General features: G+C 39.4%; 6 protein-coding genes across 6 annotated transcripts in view; 3 read left to right on the top strand and 3 right to left on the bottom strand.

Annotated features, from left to right (window-relative positions):
• Positions 1–65: 65 nt before the first annotated feature.
• Positions 66–4170, bottom strand: LOC140939155 (uncharacterized protein CXorf65 homolog). Its single transcript, XM_073388715.1, has 5 exons — positions 3915–4170; positions 3007–3093; positions 2553–2669; positions 2095–2163; positions 66–1551 (listed from the first exon to the last, which is right to left on the bottom strand). Exons 1-5 carry the CDS (start codon positions 3937–3939, stop codon positions 1292–1294), a joined length of 558 nt encoding a protein of 185 aa, XP_073244816.1. The 5' UTR covers positions 3940–4170; the 3' UTR covers positions 66–1291.
• LOC140939152 (uncharacterized) lies at positions 4161–15142 on the top strand. The gene is made up of 14 exons (XM_073388711.1): positions 4161–4268; positions 4407–4726; positions 5002–5069; positions 5182–5298; positions 5670–5865; positions 6306–6411; positions 6593–6644; positions 6733–6834; positions 7519–7690; positions 12446–12552; positions 12957–13021; positions 13510–13575; positions 14011–14110; positions 14505–15142. Exons 2-14 carry the CDS (start codon positions 4429–4431, stop codon positions 14811–14813), a joined length of 1758 nt encoding a protein of 585 aa, XP_073244812.1. The 5' UTR covers positions 4161–4268; positions 4407–4428; the 3' UTR covers positions 14814–15142.
• On the bottom strand, positions 7684–11042 carry LOC140939153 (uncharacterized). Its single transcript, XM_073388712.1, has 3 exons — positions 10876–11042; positions 8962–10140; positions 7684–8342 (listed from the first exon to the last, which is right to left on the bottom strand). Exons 2-3 carry the CDS (start codon positions 10129–10131, stop codon positions 8013–8015), a joined length of 1500 nt encoding a protein of 499 aa, XP_073244813.1. The 5' UTR covers positions 10132–10140; positions 10876–11042; the 3' UTR covers positions 7684–8012.
• A 1582-nt stretch (positions 15143–16724) lies between the features above and the next one.
• On the bottom strand, positions 16725–19873 carry LOC140939141 (immediate early response 3-interacting protein 1-like). Its single transcript, XM_073388704.1, has 3 exons — positions 19768–19873; positions 17616–17714; positions 16725–16799 (listed from the first exon to the last, which is right to left on the bottom strand). Exons 1-3 carry the CDS (start codon positions 19856–19858, stop codon positions 16744–16746), a joined length of 246 nt encoding a protein of 81 aa, XP_073244805.1. The 5' UTR covers positions 19859–19873; the 3' UTR covers positions 16725–16743.
• Positions 19874–20273: 400 nt separating this feature from the next.
• On the top strand, positions 20274–21532 carry LOC140938539 (heat shock protein Hsp-16.48/Hsp-16.49-like). Its single transcript, XM_073388023.1, has 2 exons — positions 20274–20522; positions 20912–21532. The coding sequence occupies exons 1-2, from the start codon at positions 20422–20424 to the stop codon at positions 21489–21491; spliced, it is 681 nt and encodes a 226-aa protein (XP_073244124.1). The 5' UTR covers positions 20274–20421; the 3' UTR covers positions 21492–21532.
• Positions 21533–23321: 1789 nt separating this feature from the next.
• LOC140936774 (uncharacterized) overlaps positions 23322–24002 on the top strand; it is a 48876-nt gene continuing 48195 nt past the window's right edge. The window contains exons 1-2 of the mRNA XM_073386262.1: positions 23322–23364; positions 23908–23942. Of these exons, the coding sequence (XP_073242363.1) occupies positions 23322–23364; positions 23908–23942 (78 nt within the window). The remainder of the gene's footprint in view (positions 23365–23907; positions 23943–24002) is intronic.

Raw genomic sequence — 24002 nt, 5'->3', positions numbered from 1 at the left:
CAGTCCTCGCTCCTTATCATTTTCTTCCGCTACGGTCCGAATACCTGTTGGCGCGGCAACAAAGAGTGGTAGAAACCTTTTCGATAAGTGACGATCCAACTTTCAAGATCGGCGCGGCGCTGCGCAGCTTTTTAATTTTCTTCACTCCGTTGTGGTTGATTTCCAGTGTCGCGTAATTTTTACGTGCGTACGCAAATAAAATAGAGGCAATGCATGAAAGGTCGCTCGTAAGCGTAAAAGTTGAACTTTGCTCAACTTCTCGTTTAAGCTCAGCAATTTTTATCTTGCCTCTATTTTGTTTACGTGATTAGCGTGATTAACGTGATTATTTACGCGTTAACGTGCGTAGCCAAAAACGCGTCAGTGGAAATCAACCTTTCCAGAAATCGCGCCGAAATCCACATTCTTGTGTGCGGTGAACGGAAACCTTGTCAGATTTATTTATCAGATATGTTTATCGTGTCGGCGCATGCGCTATCCGTTATAGTGTGGACATAACCTAAAAGATACGAGCCTAAAAACTTATTAATATTAAAGTAGTCTTTGACTATGTTAACGTAAGATTCACAGTTGTCAGGAAAAGCGATTAAAGACCCTTTCTTTTTAATTACATCAGTTCAGGGCCAGTATTAAATCGGTTTCGGACAAATAATTATAAGTAATAAACGCCGGGGGGCGGTTATTGGATAATAAACGGTACATGCAAAAACAATAAAGAAAAATTGAATACCATAACACCAGTGCATAACATGGGCCCTTTTAGAAAAAACTGAACAGTAGAGAACTCAAGAAAATATCTGATGGTTTTGATGCAGACAACGTATTGTTAATAAAAATTTCTAAGAAATCAAGTGGCGTTTTCCGGTTTCATTTAAACAACATTATAAAAAGATCCAGTTGGTGTGAACGCTGGTTTCGAGCAAACATGCAACAACAGCCCTACATAAAGTACTTGCAGAGGGCATTTTGTAAGTCATATCCTGGACGCCATTTACAGTTTATCCCTTTCTTTCCTTCAAAAGAATTGACTGAGAGTATCGCGTTATATATTTCTTTAATATTGATATTCCTACCTCGTGAAAACACTTTTTGGGATAAATATGGATTGAAAGCTGATAAAGACTTATGACGATAAAATTTCTAATTCTAGAGTTTGTCCTTTATTACTATCATTTTTGTCTCGCCTACGCGCGTCATAGGGCTCCCTATGGACGATCCACTGGTCCAGTTTCTCCACTCCATCTTTCCCTACAACTCCCGCAGTCAAATGCCATGTATTCATAAGCGTCAGCTACCGAGCCCGTCTTGATGAATGGAATGATCCAACTGGGGCTTGCGCAAGTTGCACGCTTTGGCTCCTCGTTCTACTACCTCTTCTCCCCGGGGAGAGCGATCTTGTTGAACTCGACGGAGGCGCTAGTTGATTTATTTTTGGCCTGGGTGCGAGGGATGCCCTTTTCCCTCGGGCTCCCTCAGAGTACAGCTTGCTTGGGGAATCCCTTGTTGGCGAGCGTACCTTTTCTGGTTTTGGTGGCGGTGGGTTGAGGCGTTCTAAAAATTAATCACGATCAATTATTCAATCAGTCAACTAATCAATCGATTATTGTAGGCTGCTTAGCTGACGGGATCCTCGCGTTTTGCTGCTTCGCCGCCAAAACACTCATTTTCGCGGACAAACAATTCACCAAAAGTCTCACGCGCGCGGACAAGCAATTCCGCCAGCTGCGCAGTCTAATAGATGGCGATATTAACCATTCAAACAACCAATCAGTCAGCTTATCAGTCCAATAAAAATACTCAGTGGTAATCAAGATAGTGCTAACCTTTCCTTAGAACACTTACCTCTCATATCTCAAAAAAGAAACGAAATATTCTAATTTTTTTTTTTCTGAAAACAGAACCTTTTAACGCATTAAACTGAACACGTTATTCACAAATCACATTTATACACCCTGGAAAACATACCGTTGAATTCATGTCATTCCGCCGCGGCAGTCTTTCAAGTGCGCTTGTGTTGGAAGTAATCGGTAAACCGTTGGTTTTCGATCTCAGTTTTTATCTTTATACTTTTTTAAAACACTTTATTCTACCTACCCAAGAACGCCTTATTAGTTTCCATCCCTTCCAGGAGTGGTACGAAGGTCATAGTCTCACCATCAGTTTCTGTGATGAAAACAGTGAAGAACTCAGCGAAAAGACACGCAGACTTTGGAAGGGGTGCGACAAAGCTAAGCCATGTAATTCAGGAAAATTCAACTGAGAAAGTTCATGGCAAACCTTACATTTTGTATGAGTCCTGAATGAAACAACTTATGTTTTTCAGTTTCAGTACCCGAGACTCTTGATTATATGATCTCCAACGCTCTAAATTCAACAAGTTAAGGAAAAGCCTTAGTGAGTGTGTTGGATGAATAGTCAAAAGTTTGTTCCATGGATGACTATTTTTCACCCCATGATTTCCTCAAAAGACTGCTCGGCTCTTAGTTTCCTTAGCTGAATAATACTACTAAGGTAAAACAAAAGTCGATTAACTGTTTAAAATAGATTCTTACTTTCTTTTTTTACAAGAATGAGAATCTCTCTTTCATTGAAGTATTTGGTTCCGTAATCCAACGGATGGCTTTGAAGATGTTTTAGTGAGCCGCTTTCATCAGAAAGATCGATGATATCTGTAAAGGATGAAAAAAAGGAAAGAGATGGTTACCACAACATATTAATAAGACATTGAAATCTAGGTCATCCGCATAAAAAAAAATACACGTGCCATGGCCGGTGTGTTCCTCGAGAAAAGTTTTACCCACGAAAGCTAGGCATTACTACGCGAGTGGATCTCAGAACCGCTCAATCAATACGTATGGGCCGGAGATTTCCCTGAGTAAAAGAGAGTCATGATAGGTCAAGAGCATGCAATAATAAATCCAACAGGAAAATTTTATTCCCGTCATGTATTTGTTTCTTCAAAAGATAAAGAGATCAATAAAAAATAAATGTAAAAACTATAGTTACCATCGTCTTCGCAGTCACATCGCTCCTTTATGTTGCTAAGAAGCAGACAATTTCTGCAGTTTGGATTAAAAAGTTCCGTTTTATCATCTAAAGAAGAACAGCGGATTGGATCACAAAATCAGCATGTAGAGACTATTGTATATCAAGAGATAGAAATGTAATAAATTTGCGTTTATGCTTATATAGGTATCAAGCAGAGACTTAGACTTACTAGCCTGGATAAAAAAATAAAATAACGAAAAGGTTCTTCATATTACCTACTTTTACTGGATGCCCAAAGGAAAGAAAAAACGAAACTAAACATAAAAAATGCTCAATCAAATTGTTTCCATTTCGTATTATAGTTTATTAGATTTGACGTCGGGAGTGCATTGTCGCCAACAGATTCAAACACATTAAATGAATGTAAATAAGACAACTTCCTTTTCAATATAATATCTGTTTGCTCTCATTCCAACCTAATTTCCATATCTTAGTCATCGCCAAGATAAATGATTTTTATTACAGGAAAACTGATTACCCTAAAACTATAAGGCCTCAGGACTTGTGTCTGACATTCCGGTCGTATCCGTGACCGGCACGGCAATGCTCTCTACACAGGCATCGCTAAAAGCCTCTTTAAAAATACACAACAAAAGCGTTATTGTTTAATTATACCCTTTAAGATTTTCCCTTCTCCTCGTTCTTTGTTTTTGAGTATCTAAGAGAGTATTACTTCTTTAGAGAACAGTTACCAGAAAATCCCCCTTTAGCTATAAGCTGGATCATACCTACAAAAGATCGCGTGGTGCCACAACCATCAGAGTAGCGCTTTATTTTTCAAGGCGCTTGGTTAACTTCTCCGTTGTATATATACATTTTTATCCTTAAATACTCGTAAAATTTGTGCAAGAACTTAGTCCCCTTACCTGCAAATCGCACTGTTATGAACATCCCGTCTGGAAAGCGAAAGGTCTTCTATCACAAAATGTTACATCGGAAGGGAAAATTTCGGGTATTCGCCCAGTATTTTTTTAGAAAAGATTATAATATACGCAGCCAAAACATAAAGACGCGATTCGACCAGTATTTGCCTTGGAAACGCGATTTGTTCAATGAATCACCTGCGCTGATATTTGATCGAGCAACTCTTTTTTTGACCGAGAGTAGACTGGGTCTAGACAAACAAAGATGGCTGCCGGGTCGAAGCCAAAGAAACAAGTCGCATTTCCCAGTGTCTTGGTTTGCTGAGAATTAGCCGAAAAGCGTTGGTCATTACCAGAGTAAACATTTCAAAAGCTTACAGCAGTTTAAGAAATCTTTGGTGGTTTTGTTTGCCATGTGGCAAACCGTAAGCGAGGGAGATCTCGGTGGATTTCGGAGCAATTGTATAGACCGACATGTTTCTGTGTTCTTTGTAGATCTCACCTCAAATGGTCTTGAATGGATGTCACGGACAGCAAGTTGGAAAGTTCGATTGAAGCTTCTAGTGACATTACATCGGAAAAAGATACAGTTACCAACTTGAACAAGCAAATAGATGAGCTAAAACGCGAGCTTGATGCCGTGAAGAAGAAACTTCAGAAGGCGGAATTCGAGCGGGACAGTGCTCGGAAAAGTGTGGAAAACTTGAAAAGTGAAGTGAAGGAGTTGAGTAAGAAGCTGCACGAGGAAAGGAAAAGAAATGCTGAGGGCACAAGGAAGAACGGTAATGCCGTTCGGTCAAATGATAGTATAAATAGTAAGTTCATATCAGCTGATTTTATCCGCACCCCCACACCCTCTGCTAAGGATGCCGCCGGCTTATGAATAGGATGTTCCGAGTTTTTTTTCAAAGAAGCCGAAAAAATTTGGACTTTTATGTCAAAGGGCACTGAAAAAAAATTGAGGGTATGAATTCCAGTCATCTTTTTATTTTTTTCGGGGTACTAGGGGGGAGGGGGAGGGGAACAGCTAAAAATCATTTACTACAAATCCAATACCCTGATCCTGCATTATTATTTTCCAAATGCATAGATAGAGAATATTTAACTAGGCCGAATCAGAACAGAGAAGCTCAAGAAACTGAGGCAACTGAAACCAAGGTAAGTCATGTGTCAAATTCTTGCTTTGTTCTACACAAATAAATATCAATTTGTGGGAGGAGAGTGCTGCTACTAAGTAAGTTATTGTGTTGTGTTTTAATGTTGTTTCTAGGATCTCAGAACCGCATTGCAAGAGGCAGCTACTGCTGCTATGAGCCAGAGTGGTTTTGTATATGATGATCGCACAGGACTCTATTATGACTGGAATACTGGTTATTACTATGATCCTGTAAGTACTTATGTAAGCATCATCTAGTCTGCCATCTATGACATAAGCACCAAAGGGACAGATGAGGCAGGGTTGATCCAGGAATTGGCCAACAGCCCAGTGGGGCCATTCTGAAATAATATAGGGGGTCATTTTACTAGGGAAGGGGGACTGATTCTGTATTTTAATCTTTTTTAATGTGTATTCTTTTTCATTTTCTCAGTATTGCAACTGTCTAACAGTAACTTTTATTATTAAGATTATCTCTCATGATATCTCTTAAATTTTGATAGTTGGCTCTCTTGAGACTAAAAGGGCTCATATCCTTGTTTATGGAGGCAGCATGTGACTGGGTGTGGTCATGTTTTGACATGAGCTCATTCTGTTTTTAGACTAGTCGCCTGTACTATGAGAACACTACAGGTATCTACTACTATTATGATGAACAGAGTGGCGCTTACAAACTTCACTCCAGAGTTGATATATCCAGCAGCAAGCAAAAAACAGCTCGCAAAGACAGTACAGATGAAAAGGAAAGTGGTGAAGAAAGCAGTGAAGATGAAGCTGAAAGTGACAAGGAAGTAGAGGGTATAGGACTGTTTTACCATGCTAAAATCAATAGTTAATCTTTCAGTCTACAGGCAGAATGGAAAGACCTTTCTCCCAGCAGCCCTGTCAGCAATCAGTGCCCAGCTTCGAGACACTTGAGAACTATACTTTTTTCTGTCAATCAAGTCTTTTCCAATGTACTAAAAAATTAATGTTCATTGTACACTGTAGCCCCCCAGTCCCCAGAATTATAGGACCCTTCACCCCTTGGCATTATTTGCAATGTAGTTAAGCTTTGATTCGGTCTTTTCCTTTGGAAAACTACTTTTTTAAGATGCACTCCTTATTTGATCTCCTGTGGTCTTGCCTAAATGTGTGTAGTAAATAATATTTCCATGCTCTCCTTTTCTGTCATCTCTCCCCATCTAATAAAGTCACATATATCTTAAACATTTATTTTTTTATGTTTTACATTTTAGTTACTGAAGTGCAGTTTCCTTGCATCAGGGCAATAGTAACCAAGTCATCAAAGTTGAAAGTAGGAAGCCTGTTTATCGTTACATACATTGGTGGTACAATTGGAAGGTATATGGTCTAGCAACATCAATTATTTACATATTTGTACTCTTCAGTATGTTGATATCAGTGAACTATTTAGTAACTGATTTCCTTTCTCCTTGGTTATAAGTTTGAATGCAGGGCTAGCCTATAGGGAATCAGCCGTAAGGTTGTACTTCACGATTTTAATTAGGACCTTTGTTTGCAGGGAGAAAAATGTGTCACATGTCATAAGAATGCCTGATGTTGAAGTTAGCAAGGTATTTGATATGCAGTTGAAATTATTAAATCCTGCAACTGTTGAATAATCTGCTGGTTTTTCTCACCTTCTCTTTTCTCCTCTTTCAGACACAGTGTAATATTGAGTTTGATAAAGAGAGACGTCAGTTTTTTATCAGTGATGTTGGAAGTAGAAATGGGACATTTCTGAATGGTTGTCGGCTCTCTGAGGTAAACTATACATATTTTTATTTGCAAGTGCATGGTATCACAGGAAACTGCATTTTTGAGCCTATCTAAAACTTAGAAAAGACAACAGGAATTAAAATGAAGGGTGTTTATTTCCGTGGGATTTCATTACAGTGACAATGTGGCCGTAATGCCTCTTCAGCTATGTACTGTTGTCAGAATCCTTTGTGGCCTGCTACCACTATCACCCCCCTGGGGAGAAGGGCAGTTTTTCTGTTATCTGAAAAGAATTAGAAGTTTTTTCCTTGCTTCTCGCTTTTTATTGTATATTATACAAGGGTGTTTAAGGCTTTATACGGGGTACTAACGCGACTAGGCCTCCAGAGTCCTTGAAAATTGCAGTCAGTTCTGAAAAGTCCTTGCATTTCGGTGCTAACAAAATATGCGAAAAGTAGCAGACACAGAAAGACCTTCAAGATAAACTTGCTTATGTTATGAAAGAACGTCATCTGACAGCAAGGTCTTTCCCCTTTTAATATGCCCTGTCGCTACCAAACGTTTTTTGTTATAAAGTGTCTCAATCTACCGATAGGCCTATAGAGGTGATTTGCTTGAAAATTTGGGCAAAGAGTACAGAAGGTACACTTCCATTTGACTTGTGTCTCTCCAAGACGCTCTTTGCTTAAGCTTCCTTATAATTTAGTTGTAATGTCTTATTTCTTACAGAGCAAACAAGAAAGTAAACTCCAGGTCATTACTCATGGAGATGAACTTACCCTTGGAAGCACATCACTTCGCCTTCACATTCACCCAGGGTCACAAACTTGTGATTCCTGTGAGCCCGGCCAAGTACAGGCCCAGGCCCAGCAAGGAACCTTATTTGTTCAAGATGATGAAGGTAATAAAATTAGTTACCTCCCCCCTCATAAACAAGCCATCTCGACCTGTGGGGATAGAAGCTGGGGGGAAAATCATTTTCTTTTGGCTGCCTGAGCACCTTTAAAGACTGCAAAGACGATGTTTTTTCCATGTAATATATTTTAGGTTAAACCGAAAGATGCGAGACTTTGTTTAGGACTGTATAAAGTTGATCGTCCTTTTCGTACGTTTTCGATCTTCTGAGGCTTAAATCTTTTTTCTAGTGGACTGCGTGGATGGTTCTAAATATCGCAGAACACATTTCTTACATGATTTCGCACTCTAGTGTCAGACAGAAATGTTCATGCCTTTTTCTGCTGGGTGCTCTTAAAAGACTGCAAAAGTGGATCGTCCTTTTTGTATGTCTTCTTCTTGTGATAAAAGTCAAACACGTCGTCTTTTTTAATAGCGACCATTTCTCCGTAGTCGATGTTTCCATCGTTGTCTGTATCAAGTATCCGCACCAATTTCTTCAATTGCTTTCGTGTCATGGGGATACCTGTTTTCTTGACGCCGTTCATAAATTCCGCCCGGGTGATCTTTTTACTATTGTCCTTGTCCAGCTGGCGAAAGAAATCTACAACACGCAAGCCTCTGAGCTCTATGTACTCCAGCAGTAAGTTGAGAACATCCTTCAAGAGAACAAAAGAAAAAAATCGGTTTTGGTACAGTTTGGTATTCTAACTGTTGCAGAATTTTCCAAAGGTTGTGTGATAGTAACTGAATTGCCATTCATTTTGCCCTTTTCTTCTCCTAGTCTGTATTCATAAGTTTCCCAATACTTTTTCGAAGTTTCAAATCTAGAGTACAACATAAGACAACAAAGGCCATCGTTCACCTCTGTGTGTAGTCAACAAGACTACGTTTATTAGGCACAATTGAAGCTTTTTTTCGCTCCAGACAGTCATTTAGTTAAGTACCAAGTGAAATTTAGTACTCGCAGCCGAATTTTCGAGTCTTATATTTGAACCATTTCGTTCTTTGGGTACTGTTGAGATTGAGTAACGATAGTCATGTTTCACATTTTTCCGGGAACTTCTCTTTTAGACGTAGTACTTCACATGAACTTATTTCATTGAATTCGATTCGGCTCTTCTGATATACCGCGTCTGAATCGCGGACCCAAACCTATACCTAGGAGATCTGGGTCCAAGGCTCTCTTTTGAGTCAGGTCTGTATGCAAAGCTATTCTGTAAGTACTTTCTGCAACTGAAGAAAAATATTTTACAGCTCAAGGAAAACTTTACTTACCACTTTCTTTTTCATTCTTTTAACTCTGTCTTTCCCCTGCATGGCCGTTCCACACTGCACGCTTAGGTTCGTTCGTTCATCAAGCACGTCTTCTAGTAACTCTTCAAACTCCGCATTCACGGGAATTCCGTCAAAATATAACTCCTCGATGGCGCTTTCCTTGTTCCTGGCAACAGCGCTTAAAATCTCATATGCTCCTTCGCTCTGGAATGGGTTCTGGCCAACGCGAAAGACCTGAAGAGTCGAATTTTGCTCGAGTCCTTTTGCGAGCCATTTCGCTCCGACGACCGAAATCCGATTACTTGAGATGTCCAACTCTGTTAGAGTGTTGTTCGCAGTGAGCGCCTCACCTACTGCTTTGGCACCATCGTCAGCGAAACCATTCCAGGACAAGTCCAGGAATTTTAACGCGCAGTTGTTTTTTAGTCCGTATGCAACTGCCACAGCTCCTTTTCTTCTTAGATGATTCCAGCTTAAATCCAGATATTCTAATCCCACGTTTCCATCTATTGCTGGACCCAGCAGTTGACCTCCGATCTCGCAGAAGTTGTTGTGGCTGAGGTTCAGAGATTTAAGCGTGTAGTTCTGTTTCATAGCTTCAACAATCGGCTCTGCATCCTTCTCCTCGAAGCCGTTGTTCGAGAGGTTGAGCTCTAAAAGTTCGTTATTTTCTCTCAACATCTCCGACATGGCATATGCTCCTTGAGTGCGAAGATCGTTTTGCGAAACGTCCAGCTCTGTAATGAAGGGATTTTCTGTTAACATCTTGGCAATGTAAATAGCACCGTCGACTCCGATGCTGTTATCGGCGATATTCAGGGTCAAAACGGAGTTGTTCTGCATCAAAGCCACCGCCACAGCCTCGGCTCCCATCGGACCAAGGTTATAATGCTTCAAGTTCATTTCTGCCTTGTCCAGCTGCCGAAGGAATGGAGTGCATGGTATCAAGCCAAGATTTTTACAAGCTGCGGTATAATGCCTCTTGTCCCTTCTCCCTTCAAGGATGTCCTCCTGAAACTCATTCTCCAAATCCGTGTCGTACTCCTCTTCACTGCTCTCTGCTGGTTTTTCTGGGCTTAGTTCGTCCGTCAGCGGTTGAGCGTCGTCTTCAAGCGAAGAGTAGGGAACTTGTCTTATGCAGTCGACTTGGACTGGGTATTTTGTCGACATTGTTGCAATCTGAGAAAATATATGCAATCTGTGTCATTTCTTACCCATTTCCCAAAGGTCTTTCACTTCTCTCAGGTAGTTACTTAGTGTATGTCAGCCTATAATGTACCGACATATATTGTACCACGCACTTTACACAGATGTCTTATTCTACAGTCATAGCTTCCCATCAACCTCGTTCCCAGGATTCTCTCCTGGTTGAGATCCCCATAGGCCCTTGCTTCGCCGGTGGCTCAATAAGATCAAGGCCTTTAGTAACAGGATTACTCAAATGAGCTACATTCATAATCATAGAAAGGAAGAAAATGCACGAGAATGCATTTTTAGCTTCTTTCCCCTCACAGTGTTCAGTTTACCGCCGTTCTTGAACGCAAGTACTATACAGGGGGCTATGTTGAAAGTTTCGGCGCCTATTATTGAAAGTAGGGTGTTTAATGAAGAATCGCTCGTTCTGGGCAACGATTATTCGAGTAAGTACCTCAAGATGCGGGCGCTAAAAACCTGTTTTATTACAAATATGTAGAGTTTAGTACACGAATCAAGTTTGATTTTCTGAGTTGTGAAGGCTTTCGTTAATACTTAAATGTTTGAAAAGGACCTTGTAAGAACGTGCTTTAAGGTAGAAAGTTAAATTAAATATTTTCATCGTGTGCGAAGTTCATTTTAGTTCCGAGTAATTGTGCTTGCTTGACAAAGTCAAGTAAGTGCATTATAAACATATTTCAATAATTCTCGTAGTTTTACCTGTTGGAGTATTGTACGTTCACTCAATGAAAATGAAGATTTTGTACAATTCAAATCCGCGATGTGTTGATGCAACAGTTGTATATGTGTAGTTAGTTTCAGGTACGGCGGGCGAACCAGGTAAAAGCTTTTCTTTCCTCAAAATTATTGTTATTCATAGCGAGAATCTATTAGCGAGTCTCTTGTTTTAAATGCAAGGATTGAGGATGTTCTAAGTGGCCGTGGCATTTAAACACTACGTCGCTATGGAGACGCTTGAATGTTGCTTTGGTTACCGGACAGTGGGCGAGCCAAGACAAAGGCATCGCCAATGGCTTTCCGAAATTATACAGAAGCCTTTTTTGTGGAAATGACAAGAAGCTGTGAATAATTTATAATTTCTGTAAACACTGAGCAGGTGGTAATTCAAAACTAGTATTTCAATAGAACAGGGATTGAGAAACCTTAAGCTAAAGAAAAAAACATACAGTTTGAAACATATTGAAATGGTTTAGCAATAAATCTAACTGTTGCTTTTGTATTAGAGAAAGCGCTGGCAAATAGATGTAGTTGTCAAGCTTTGTCCGCGAGAAACTAATCTCATTTAACTCAGCGAGACTACTGACACTTGAATTTTAACATTGAGCCTTATTTATTTTTTGGTCGAAACCCAGTAATGAAAACAGTTTTATAGATTACGGGGAAGCATATAAATCAATTATACTTATCTTCATGGTTAATTATGTCAGTTTGGCTGCTAGCAGTCTTACAGTAGTGAATTTCACCTGTTTGGCCATGAATAGTTTATGCAGGTTGTAGAATACAAACTAAGCTGACTGAGATAATGAAATTCTCTGTTTGCTGTAAAGTAGTTCTTAGCTTTATAATGAAGATCTGAAAGCCTTGTGTAATTATGTGGCAAGGCTGTCTTTCTTTGCCGCAAAGAGCTTGTAGTGTGTCATTGAATGGCCGTGAACTGAAATATTGAAAATATACTACTTGGAACTGTTTTGAGTTGATAGTATCTTTTCCGTTTATGTGATTACAGAGCAAGAAATATCCATCTTTACAATGGTTTTCCTGTATTTTCATTCCCTATATTGGTGCGCGTTTCTAGGATCTATGTCGCCTGAAAAGAAAAAAATCACTGAGGCAGAAGTTGTGACGGATGGCGGCGTTAGACCGCAGACGAGGCTACAATTTTGGTCGTAGCTGTTAAAACGCCAGCGAATGTTTTGGATACGGACACTACGGATTTTACACAAGAAAAATGCGCCCTACATTTGAGATAAACAAACGAAATGGGTTAATTCAAAAAAGTTTACAACAGCGCGAATTCAGTGACGTTTACACTAACTTCGCCGTCGCGGTTGCGTAGCTCCCTATTGGGGGAGGGTGGTGGAAAAAAAGAGGGAAGCCATAAACCTTCACATGTGCTGAGACACCCTCCCCAGACAAAAAATAGTGTCTCAATTAATTATCACTAGGGAGTAGGCCTACCAATATTGTATACCTTCTCGCTTTCTCACCCCTACTCTCTCCCCAATCCCCATAATCTATTCAGTTGATTAGTGTACAATTTAATTAACAGTGTGCATAACAAAGGTAGTGGAGGGACGTAAACCAGTCAACTCGTTAACAATACAAGAACAACGAAAGTCAGTACTTAAAAGAATAAAAAAGGCGTATGCTTTAGAGGTAAGTGGCATTAGTACCACTGTTGACGTTCGGGAAATGAGGTGTAATTATGACATATATAAGTGTCACTTATGTACCTTTTTATCAAACATTGTAACTTAACTTATTAGACACAGCGTTTTGAGTAGCACCTGGCTTGATAGACAGCATCAGTAGTTTCATCAGTTCAGAGAAACTTCCAGCCCAGGAACTGATTTTAAAATTTGTCGTCGGAGATTTCTTACTGTCTCTATTGTTGGTCAATCCTAACACAGAGCCAAGTTGCTTATTCTGGTATATTTCACCTTCTTGGTCTCGTTTCAAAAACTTCCAACAGCAACTAATGATACTACGTCAACTAAATCCAAAAATAAAAAAAAATAAAGTTTGGAATCGGTAAATGACACTTTTATTTATTTTTTCAGGAATCCTCATACACCGAGCCAGCCGTCGATGTCACTGGAAAATACAAAGATCGTGCAGAAGTCAGGTAGGGCATAGGAGTCAGTCATTCGTTTCTCCCGCCCCCGCCAAAGGCTTTCCATGGCTGAGCGGCTGGTACTGAAGACGAGCGCGGAGCGAGATCGGGAACCAGTTTCCATAGATTTAAGCGATCGATCGGAAGCTACTGGGAACTGAGAACTGGGGAGAGTTTTCTCTTCGTGTTAATTAATTTGGCTAGTAGCAATTGAGGAAGGAGAAAAAGTGGTTGATCATTTCTCTGGTCGCCCGTTCCCTTGAAGAAAGGAGCACCTCTGGTAATGGAAAAGTAAGGAATGGTGAAGCGCAAAAAAAGGTATATTGTGGGCCTTGACGTACGAACATGCGACAAAAAAGTGAGCTAGTACTCAAGACAAGGACACATGATTTTTTTTCTCTCCAGGCCTCTTGCTTCTCCTCGTGTCATTCCCACTTTCTTTCCGATTTAATGTCACGTCATTAACAAGCTGACGGTTATGTTTTTCCTTCTTCGTTTAGACGTACAAAGGTCGGAAGTGATGTTCCTGTAGTGATTGCTGATGATGCCCCTGCATCCGTTCACAGGTGGATCAACTTGTTTGTTTATTGTTTTTTACTTTTCTTTCTTTCTTTTTGTTCATTTTTTTTTCATAAAGCAGCATGTACTCACCGATTGCTTGGATCCTCGTGGTTTGAGGAGATACGATGTGAAAGACACGACTTTTTTTGTAGTTGCGTTGTATTTGTTCCTTTTTCTTCAACCAGAATTAGTCATTTTTCTTTCCCATTGTCTTGGACTATATTTTTTAATCTGACACACAGTAACGAAAGTGATAATTGAAAAACTATAGCAAGCATTACAGTGATATGTTTCAGGCTACATTTACTTTGTGTTGCTCTCCTTGTCCTGTCGGTAACTGTGCCCACATCGTGGCGGGCTCCTCCCAATATAAAAATCGCTTTTTTCGTTACCGTGAGAAATGTTGTAATTATTGATATCAGTTTTCCTTCTTATTTCAGACCTATTAGTACAGATAATGTTGGACGCCAAATGTTGGAAAAAATGGGCTGGAGCGAAGGAGAGGGTCTGGGACGAGAGGGAGCTGGGCGCCGGGAACCGGTTAGCATTGAGCCATCTGATGAATATCCATTGATGAAATTCGCGAGTATTAACTGGGTATTGCTGGGATTGGTTTTCCGATCTCTATCACCCTCAGCATAAATAGCATGCATTCGTGGCTTTAAATTACTTAGGTCATTACGTTTCAGGTTGTTGGAAGTTTCAAAAAGTAGAACTTCTTTCTGCAACAACTTTTCGCAGCCTTCAACAGCCTGGTTTGTTGCAAGACAGGTTTGTTTCGTAGGGGGTAAAACGCGCAACCTCGCTATTCAATTCGTTTTGCAGCAATGTTGCAAAACAAGTTTCACATTTTTGTTGCCCGCTTTACTGTACTTTAAGTTTGTGTTTCACTGACTACATTGCTTGATATTGGCCCCACTTCTCCTCCATGTAGGTCATCGTTGAGGTGCGCGACAGCCTACGGGGACTGGGCACAGGAGTAAAACGAAGCCTTGATGATGCAGACGGGAAAAGTTACGCACGAGCTAAGACGCGTGAGAGATTTACGCAAGCCGCTCAAGTAACAAACGATACTACAAAGAGATTTGTCGCAGCCAAAACAGTGCATGCTGAAGAGAAAACTTCGCACAACAAAGACACTGATGATGTTATTTCACTTATAGAGAAAGCTCAATCTAATAGCGATTCGACGCAATCAAACAAGGCTGACAAGGAGGAAACAGTGGATATGTTCTCTGAATGAGTCTTTTTTAAAATCCCTGACGATAGGTCCAATAACTGATTCCTGCGGCACTGAACAAAAAGACTCAAGCTGTAATGACTTTTAGGCAAGAAACAATAGATTATTCTCCTCGCTTTTAGGAGATCATGCTGCTCATAAAGCATTCTATGGAAAACAACTAAATGTTTACGGGAATCAGCTTTCCATTGAAAAGACTTGAAGTGCGATTTTTGTTTTCAATCGCCTTTCACCCCACCCCATCCCCCTACCAAAAATAATAACAGTAATAAATAAATTTAATAAATCCGAACAACCGTACTAATGCTTTTCTGGCTGCCTTTTTCTTCGCGAAAAAAGCGTGAAATCTCGTCCTCGAATCTAGAGGTCTTCAGTGTGTACTGAGAATGCAGAGCGTTGTAGGAAGGGAGCAAATGCACTCCCCACCCCGACAAGCGCTTGGTCAGTAGATGGAGACATCTGAGTACTCAGTGGCTTTGTGAGAGTAACGGTTCGTTAGCTTTGGGATCTTTCGTGTTTCTTTCCCTTAACTGACTTGTTCCCGGCTCCCAGATGCCCCCAAATTACTAAGAATTCGGAAGGGATACTACTTATTAAGGGTAGTGAATCAACCGACGTTTTAATCTCTCCTAGAAACAGACGCATAGGCTAGAACAAACAGTGAACCGCAATTCCGTCAAAAACGGGTACATATTGAGGCTAAATTACATCACGGTAAAACGACGTTGAGATAATAAAGATTATTGCTTACTTTTCCGCGGTCTGAGAACTGCAATTAAATCAAAGATTACGGAGTGCGTTCGACCGATCTGATACCAGGTTGTCGCTCATTTGGCAAGTTCTTTGGGGATCTCAGATAAGGAAAAGTCTCATCTCTTTCAAAACGTTACGTTTTTTCGCAATCGAAATGCCCGCGAGCACACTGCCACTTACGCAGTGTTTTTGGTCGTCCAAACTTAACGCTCGAAAACGCTCACATGCTTATATGACGAGAAAGTAACGCAAAATTGTTAAGCCCCGCCCTTTTACCCCTTCCCCGCCCCCCCCCCCCCCCCCCCAAAAAAAAAAATCCTTTCTGGTTCAAAATAAGTATGTTGATATTTTGGAACACACAACCCACTCTCTCAAATTAACCTGAGTATCAACCCCTGATATGATGAAATCAATCAGGTTTTGCACACGAGTCTTTTCTGCATTTAAGTTGATTATGCTATTTGTATACCTAGCCTGGGTACAGATGTCCCCCCTTCTCCCAATTTTTTCTGAGGGAGGGGGGACATCTTTACACAGGCTATTGCATACCATGCATCCTTTATTCTAGACCCTTAAAATAAACAAGTGGTAAGGTGCTACTTTCTTATCCTAGTTTAGGTAAATGAAGGCATGACATTGTACAAGGTTCAACCATAAACTATCAGCTGAAACTGTAGTAAATGGTTCACTTCTGGGCCAAGTTCTACAAAATTATGGTTACTGTATTTACTGGAAAAAACTTTTTGTGCCTCAAATGCAGCCCTTATTCGAAGTCATTGCTTCTTTATAGGGTGGTTGCATCACTAACATACATTTGTATTCAAGGGCGGCACTTATTCAATACCGATTCAGTACTGTCATATAAAAATTCCATGCTGGGTTTGCTCCAAACATCTTTGGAACAATGCAGCCCTGACCAATAACCCTAATTCATAATTCTAATTAACAGGGTATGAAAATGGTTTGAAAAACAGAGATTTGCAATAGGACCACTTTGGGTGGTGTCATTGACACACTACTTGCTCCAAAACAGCCAAATGTAGCAGTGGTTCTACAGTTCACATGTTGTCTTGACCATGATTTATCCCCATCTCAAGAGGACTGTACAATTCAATCCAGTTTTAATCCAGAGCATCTTCAGTGAGCAGGAATGTTTATAACTTCTGATTTTTGTATGAGCTTATCCCATCAGCAGCAGTAACAGTATTGTCAGAGAGTTTAACAGTATAAGAGGAACTGAAACAGGAAAGATAGAGAAACGAAACATTCAAACAACAACTAACAAACTACAGTCAACATGGCCCAAAGTCACATTCATATTGATAATAATGATAATAATGATAACAATAATAATAATAATAATAATAATAATAATAATAATAATAATAATAAAGTAGAAAACACTGTCAAACCTACCATAAGCGACCACCCAAAATGCATTAAGATTTACCTGTAGTTTTGCTTACAAGAGTCAAATTTCAGGTGAAGTGCAGATTCATCTACTGTTTGAAGGGAATTTGTTACATGCGATTTCTAGGTTTTTAAAAATATATATTAAGATACAGGTAACCCCTCATACTCTGAGTAGTGTAGTATATATAGTGAAAAAAGAGATCAGACCATTGCATCAGGTGGTCACTAAAATACATGTAGAAGAGGTTAAAAGCAATGGAAAATTCCAAAACTGTCATTTTTAAAACTGGTCGTGGATGCTTATGAGAGGTGGTCATTTGTGGTTCCAACTATAGGGCTGTGACTGAGAAAATATTTAAATTTATGGATAACTGGTTGGTTGTACAGTGTAGGAGGTAGTGGCTTAGGAGAGGTGGTTGCACATGGAAGTTGGGCTGTACAGAGAAACCTCGATTTAACGAACTTCTTTATAATGAAGTCCTCGGTATAACAAAAAATTTTCTTTACCCCAATAATAATAAAATATATGAAAAAGAATCTCAATATAACAACATCTCTTCATAGCGAATAAATTTTGCCCATCTCTTGGCCCTTCGTTATATTGATGCTCATGCTTGGGGCTTCAAGAGGTAAACTTACTTCTCATGACAGTCCTAACTGAATGTATTAGATTAATAACTTGATGCTTGGTCCCTCTCTCTTCTCCAAATCCGGTCAGCTGGTCAGTTCCCCAACCAACTAGAGGGGCAATAAAGTTAAGAATAAACACAATATTTACATGCACTACAGGATAATACAGTGGAGAAACACTCACTAAGTATAATAAATGCATGACTTGTGTAAAGAACCAATCAATTAGAGTTGACAGGTAGAAGAATTTCTCCTTGTGCAAACAAAACCCTCGCACAGAGAAAAGTGCGAACTGTTGATGCTCATAAGTGGTAAGTGCTTACAACAAACCATTGAAGAGCTGGATGCCATGAAGCTGTCTCCTTCCTCTCTAACATCATTTGTATAACACAAATAGATTTCACTTCTTTAGTGTCTGTTCACAGTTATAGGTTACAGAGGTTTCAAGTGTCAAGTCAATCATCTGCGGTTTATAAGCCATACCCCCCACCCCCTATGCCCTGCATTTTCTCCACATGGGAGGGTACAGCTATGCAAAGATTATGCTTTACTCATGGAGATTTCAAGAAATGTTGCACATATTTCAACACTATGTCTACCAACGTGCCTCTTCCTTGTTCTCACTACATAAGACCCTGATTTTCCTGTTTTGCTGACAAGTTTGAAAAGACTAGACGTGAGTTTCAGGGATTGATTCAAGACTGTCAACTTGCAAAGCACAAACTTACATTTGTGGTACAGTGGCCACTCTGCATTAAGTTTGCCAGGGTGCAAAGAAAATCATGTTAAAGCTTGCCATTCGGGCAAGCGGAAGCTAGCATTTACTAGCCCCAAAAGCTTTTCGTCGAGCAGAATTGATTTCACACTTCTTCTGTTATTCGAATTCCTCAAAGAACATCACTTGCCCATCGGACAAGTTAAAAACAGATTTCACTAGCCCGATAGCAAAATCCACTAGCCTGGGCTATCGGACACTACTTTCTTTGCACACTGTTTGCTCCACTGTAGTTATATTATATCCATTTTAAATTTTGACAAAAAAATATAAAAGGGAGACCTTATCCACATTTAAGTACAATGGGGTCATTTTCCTTGGGGAGTGCAAAGCATGCCTCTGCTTTAAACATACATTGTATGGTTGGTTTAAAAACCTCTCTCACCCTAAGAAAAGATTCAGACTGACCAGTAATGAAGACAGTCTGAAGAAAATTAGCGCATCCCACACAGTTTCGTTTAGCTCAGTCCAATAGAACACTGAGTAAGAAAAACTTTATCTGGAATGAATAGAAAAATTATTCACAAATAGGCCATTCTCACTAAGAGTTCATGTCACATCATTTTTATGAAAATGAAAGTTATATGATTTTACCTTCAAAAAACCATTAGTGGGTCATATCGTGAACAAAATAATAGTGATTTTGTTTTTCAAACCCACTCCATTTTCTTAAAATGAGTAAGTTCATAGCTGGTCACGTGACCAAAATGTGATTTTTAAAACTATGAATTACCTCTTTCTGAACAAAAATTTTGCGCTTAAACTTCAAGGAAATTGTTGAAAAGATGATGTGGTAACATTTTCAGCATATCTGTGCGTAACTATCAAACATTTAACAAGATACAAGCAAAAAGTAGTTTTGGCCGCCATGTTAGAGGGCAAGAGTATGCCCTCCAACATGGCGGCCAATACAAATCATACTACTTTGTTGAAAAACCAAAGTGTCATAAAATATCTCTTTTAAATGCGTTTCCTCTCAAATTTCGGGTGTAAGACAGTTTTTATGTGCTCTGTCAATTTTTGGCATCAGCAAGATTCCCACTCATTCTTTAAGAAAGCGTTGGTCACGTGACCTCTTAGTGCAAGTGTTCTATTCCAGGTGATCTCTATGAAACTCTGTATCCTGTTTAGCATTACATTTCATGCACCTTCCAGCCGGTATTTGTGAATACCATTATTTCTACTTCACATACAAATTGAGACTACATGTACAGTGTACATTTTCCCTGTGTTATCGGTGTTTCAGCGGTAATTTTAAACACAAGCAGAGAAAATTCCCATTTCGATGACAAAAAGGTGGATTAAACTCAATAATTTCATCGTTGATGAAAGACAGATTTACCGAGATACAGACTAACACTTGGATAAGATAATATCTACAAATACCTTTAGCTAGAAAACGTTCTTCATGAAGCACAGCGACAGCATTAACCATTAAAAGACAAGCTTCCAATAAACTGTAAAATGTGAGCGCCATCTTGGATTTTCTGACGTGTTGACATGCGCATAAAATGCAACTTTCTTATCCCCTGGGAACGAGTGCCCGTTGACTTCCGGCGGAAATGAAAGGTAGTAAACAAAACCTTTCCAATATGGCGGTTGGCTGATGCAACTTCTGCTTTTATTTCGTTTTAAGTGCAGCTTTGACCGCGACTGAAAATTGTCTTGTCTTAAATACTAGATGATCAAGTTCTTCTGCCAGCGACTGCTATTTTATCAGTATTTTAAATATTTTCTCTCGTAGCCAGTGGCTGATTTTTCGATCAGGAATCCTTAGACATCATGCATTTTGGCACAACTTTACTTCAGATGATGCAATTTATCTGATTCACTTCCTAAAATATATACCATAGAAAACGTAAATGGCGTGGTGAAAATAAGTACGTGGCTTTTCGTTAGAGAGGCACTGTTTTTTCTGACGTGTCCCTAGATCTAATAAAATCTTGCTTCCTTTCCAAATTGCATCAGTACCGATGGTGATTCAGTGTCAGAAGGACAGGTTCAGTTTTCTCACGGTGATCCAGTCAAGTCAAGAAAATAATGTTAGCTATAAAATCATTTTTCTCTCTTATTTTACTCATCGGAACAAGTAATCTAACATACGGATCTCTCTTAATGGACTATCCCTTCGACGATCTTGGGTGAGTATTTTGGTTATCATGGGTGTCTCGCATCACAGAATTTGTCAGAATACTGTAAATTTCCGATTATAAACCGTGGGCTTATGCAATTTCGTAAGGGGGTTTAGAAGGGCTTATAAACTTGCGAAGGGGGAGGGGGGCGCTCAAAACCTGACTAAAAGAGTGTTTCAAAACAAGCTACATAGCACTGCTGATTTTTGAATTTGATCGCTTTTTAAGCTTCAAAACCTTGTAAAAAGTCGAATACGTACATCTCAATACAAGCTAGAGAGGGGCATATATTCGGGAAGGGGATGTCACGGGCGACTCGAAGAACGGTTGCGTCTCAGCAATTCACAAGTGAACACATATAACTTCATAATATCATTTTTTTGGCCTGTTTCTTTCAGACTTTGGCACAGAAGGAGCGTATTTGACCTTATCGACTGGGACCCATTCGATGATGACCAGTTTGAACTGGACTTCTTCCATGATTTGTCCTTTCCCAGAATCCAATGGGCACGATCCAACCAACATATGAAAAATCCGACCCCTCTGGTAAAAAGAAATGACAAACGGAACTACCAGCTTGCCATAGATGTCAAAGGATTCGAACCGAAAGACCTTTCGATAAAATTGATTGATCGCGACCTGTTGGTGGTTGGAGAACACACCTGCGAAAGGAAACAAACAAGAGCATGCTTCCGGAGACGATTTTGTTGGAGACGAACACTTCCCGATGATGTAGACACTAGCTCGCTGAAAGCCGCTTTGACCGAGTCAAACGTTCTTGAAATTGAAGCCAAGAAGAGTAAAGGATCGGAGAGTAAAATTCCCATTACCGACCGGGGGAGGCCTGGAGACCAAGAGAAGCACAATACAAACAATCATCTTGAGCATGCGCAAACTATAAGACAGGGGGAATCGGAAAAGAAGGAGGAAGAAGCCACAGTGGAAATTGTACCCGATGAGATAGAGATAAAGCAGTAGGAGGAGAGAAAACATTTTGTTATCCTCGCATTATCTCCATCACTAAGCATGACTAAGAACAGAAACAGCTAGACTCTGCTCTATTCCCGCAGTTGGCTTAATGCCTATGGTAAACAAGTTTTTCTTTCCAAAATCATTGCAAGTAAGAGCTGAACCGTTTCATGGAAAATAATTTTCTTTTGCAAAAATTAACTTTGCAGTACATGCAATATGATCGCAAGCACATGAAGCTTTCATGTTATTAAATTTGGAAAGCTTTTAAAAACAGGTTTTCAATAACTATTAAGGGTTAAATGATCGACAAAGTACTCGTAGCTGGCATGTTGACACAATGCATGGCATTTCTTTTATTCTTTAGTACTGAATAAAGCTAATAAAGCTAGCATGAGTACAATTTGTTTTGGGGTTCATTGCTTAGCTGGCTGTAGAAAATACCCTACAAGGTCACGCAATCACATTCTGAAAATATAGAGCGATTTTAAGTCACATTTTTAGGGAAAAAACGGAGAATAAGACAGAAGCATGTGATGGATGAATAGACCATTTTACAGTTGTGAGCTAAGTAACCTAGCCTTTGAGTTAACGTGAGGCTGAGGTTGACCTTGTTTTGAAAGAAACCTCTTTCCTTTTCTTATGGCCAATGATGCTTAAAAAATACCAGTTAGGATAAGAACGACATGATTTACATTATAAAGCAGGAGGGGTTGTTTCAAAACAAGGTCAACTCAAACCTCGTCTCCACCTGTAACTGTAAAAGGAACTATTACAAGAGTACTGAAGTATTGTTAATTATTAGCTATTGTTTCCATTCCCAACGTTGAATAATGAAAGCCTTAACCAGCTTTTCAGACACTCGTTACAAAAGATAGCGAGAAAAAATCGTGCTACGGCATTTTCTTTGCTCTTTTACCAACTGGGAATAAAAAAAAAGACTGGCTCTGACCGATGATATAATAATCCAATCGTCTGCATGACCACCGTTTACGCCAGCTTACTTCTACTCCAAAAGAGACGTCATTTTGTATTCAGCATCATTTAAAGCTCCCCAGCTATACAAAGCATTACAATAGCAAAAAATACACATTCACAGAGCTATCAGAAAAATCGGACTTACATCTGTGCGTTTCACAAGCCGGGTGTCAACTACTGCTGTCATTGCGTGCCTAAACGTCAGTTTTGATTTCTAATTAACAGCGTTCAGATCTTTATTGTTCTTCACCTTCAATAAATAAGACACTGAGCAGAACACTCCCAGTTTTTTTCTTAAATGAAAAGTTATAAAACCTGCCTTCCCTTAGAGAGGAGGTTTATATCTGAAGGCTTCTCCATGCACGCACCCTTCAAAACAATGAAGGTAAAGTTCATTTCTTGCGTTTTTGTATGGAAACTATTGGAACATCTTTCTAAATTCAGTTTTAACATTGCTAAGGATTATCTAGAGGGATATTATTCCGCTGTCTTTCAAATATCGTTTGAAACAAACTCTAAGGTGGAAGGGGGTAAAATATATATTCGTAGCCGAGTAATCGCCTTACGGTTTAGTTCTGATCAGGGTGGCTTTAGGTATGAAGAGAAAAAAATTGTAAACGGAAAACGAGCTCGGTTATTATCTCGGTTTTCGTGTCTTCCTTAACCTAAAAGTTAATAGCGTTTATTACTGTCCCTGAGCCATCTCAGTGAATTTGTCTGGATGCATTTTAAAATTGGTCGAATTGGTGATTGCAATCAAGTCAGTTGATTGCAATAGTGCTCTGTACAAAAAGTAATTCACCACATAAAACACTTTTGACGTTTTCTTCTTCACACTCTTTTCTTTACCTTGTTTAACAGATGACTCCTTTTGCACAGTTAAGGAATTTCTTGATCCTTATTGGTATGATGAATTACATATTTCTATTTAGCAGCTAGCAAAATAGGAACTTGAACATGATATAATTGATATCGGATCGTGAAAGGTAAACTTCCATGCATTTTCCCACTATTTCTTTATAATGAAAGTGTAACATTTTTCAGCGTTCTAACAATAAGACCTCGCATTCATGTGCATTCAGAATGAGTTAATTAGTGAGATTCATTTGTCATGGGATTAATATTTTGCCAGGTTCCCTGATAGTGTAAGATAGGTATATCTCTTCTAATGTGTTCTCTAGCTAATTCGACCAAGTCCAGACGGCCTTTAATGTTGTCCCGGAGTTTTTAAAGAGAAACGGTGACCTGTCAAAAGAGACATACTTTTAATTTATTTTACTTCCCTAAAAGTTCCAACATTTTTTACTTAATCCCCAGCGGGTTATCAAGTTTTACATATTCTATGAACTAATTCTTTTATATATTTTTTTCCTAAAGCTACCAGATTTTAATTAAATTTACATTGCACTGTATGTATATTTTATTTATATGTGTCATTTGTCTGTAGGTACTTTGGAATTATGCATAAAAACATCTTCAACGGTAATAAATATCTACCTTATCGACCTTCCTTACTTAATTCTTAGCTCCTTTGGCAAGCTC

This window comes from Porites lutea, chromosome 5, assembly GCF_958299795.1.
Source record: "Porites lutea chromosome 5, jaPorLute2.1, whole genome shotgun sequence".
Classification (NCBI taxonomy): Eukaryota; Metazoa; Cnidaria; class Anthozoa; order Scleractinia; family Poritidae; genus Porites; species Porites lutea.
Note: the sequence above shows the minus strand (reverse complement) of the source record. Positions and strands in the feature narration are given on the sequence as shown.

What these genes read in the sequence shown, in the direction of transcription:
- LOC140939155 (XM_073388715.1), bottom strand. Translation starts at nt 3,939, where the DNA reads ATGTTCATAACAGTGCGATTTGCAG. An exon ending in CATTCTTGTAAAAAAAGAAA is followed by an intron (nt 2,164 to 2,552) that starts GTAAGAATCTAT and finishes TTTTCATCACAG; the next exon opens with AAACTGATGGTGAGACTATG. An exon ending in AACTAATAAGGCGTTCTTGG is followed by an intron (nt 1,552 to 2,094) that starts GTAGGTAGAATA and finishes ATTAATTTTTAG; the next exon opens with AACGCCTCAACCCACCGCCA.
- LOC140939152 (XM_073388711.1), top strand. Translation starts at nt 4,429, where the DNA reads ATGGATGTCACGGACAGCAAGTTGGAAAGTTCGATTGAAGCTTCTAGT. An exon ending in CTGATGTTGAAGTTAGCAAG is followed by an intron (nt 6,645 to 6,732) that starts GTATTTGATATG and finishes CTCCTCTTTCAG; the next exon opens with ACACAGTGTAATATTGAGTT. An exon ending in GCCCCTGCATCCGTTCACAG is followed by an intron (nt 13,576 to 14,010) that starts GTGGATCAACTT and finishes TTCTTATTTCAG; the next exon opens with ACCTATTAGTACAGATAATG.
- LOC140938539 (XM_073388023.1), top strand. Translation starts at nt 20,422, where the DNA reads ATGTTAGCTATAAAATCATTTTTCTCTCTTATTTTACTCATCGGAACA. An exon ending in TATCCCTTCGACGATCTTGG is followed by an intron (nt 20,523 to 20,911) that starts GTGAGTATTTTG and finishes TGTTTCTTTCAG; the next exon opens with ACTTTGGCACAGAAGGAGCG.
- LOC140939153 (XM_073388712.1), bottom strand. Translation starts at nt 10,131, where the DNA reads ATGTCGACAAAATACCCAGTCCAAGTCGACTGCATAAGACAAGTTCCC. An exon ending in AAAGAATGAAAAAGAAAGTG is followed by an intron (nt 8,343 to 8,961) that starts GTAAGTAAAGTT and finishes GTTCTCTTGAAG; the next exon opens with GATGTTCTCAACTTACTGCT.
- LOC140939141 (XM_073388704.1), bottom strand. Translation starts at nt 19,858, where the DNA reads ATGGCGCTCACATTTTACAGTTTATTGGAAGCTTGTCTTTTAATGGTT. An exon ending in AGAACGTTTTCTAGCTAAAG is followed by an intron (nt 17,715 to 19,767) that starts GTATTTGTAGAT and finishes TTGCCCCTCTAG; the next exon opens with TTGGTTGGGGAACTGACCAG. An exon ending in AGTTAGGACTGTCATGAGAA is followed by an intron (nt 16,800 to 17,615) that starts GTAAGTTTACCT and finishes TTCCTGTTTCAG; the next exon opens with TTCCTCTTATACTGTTAAAC.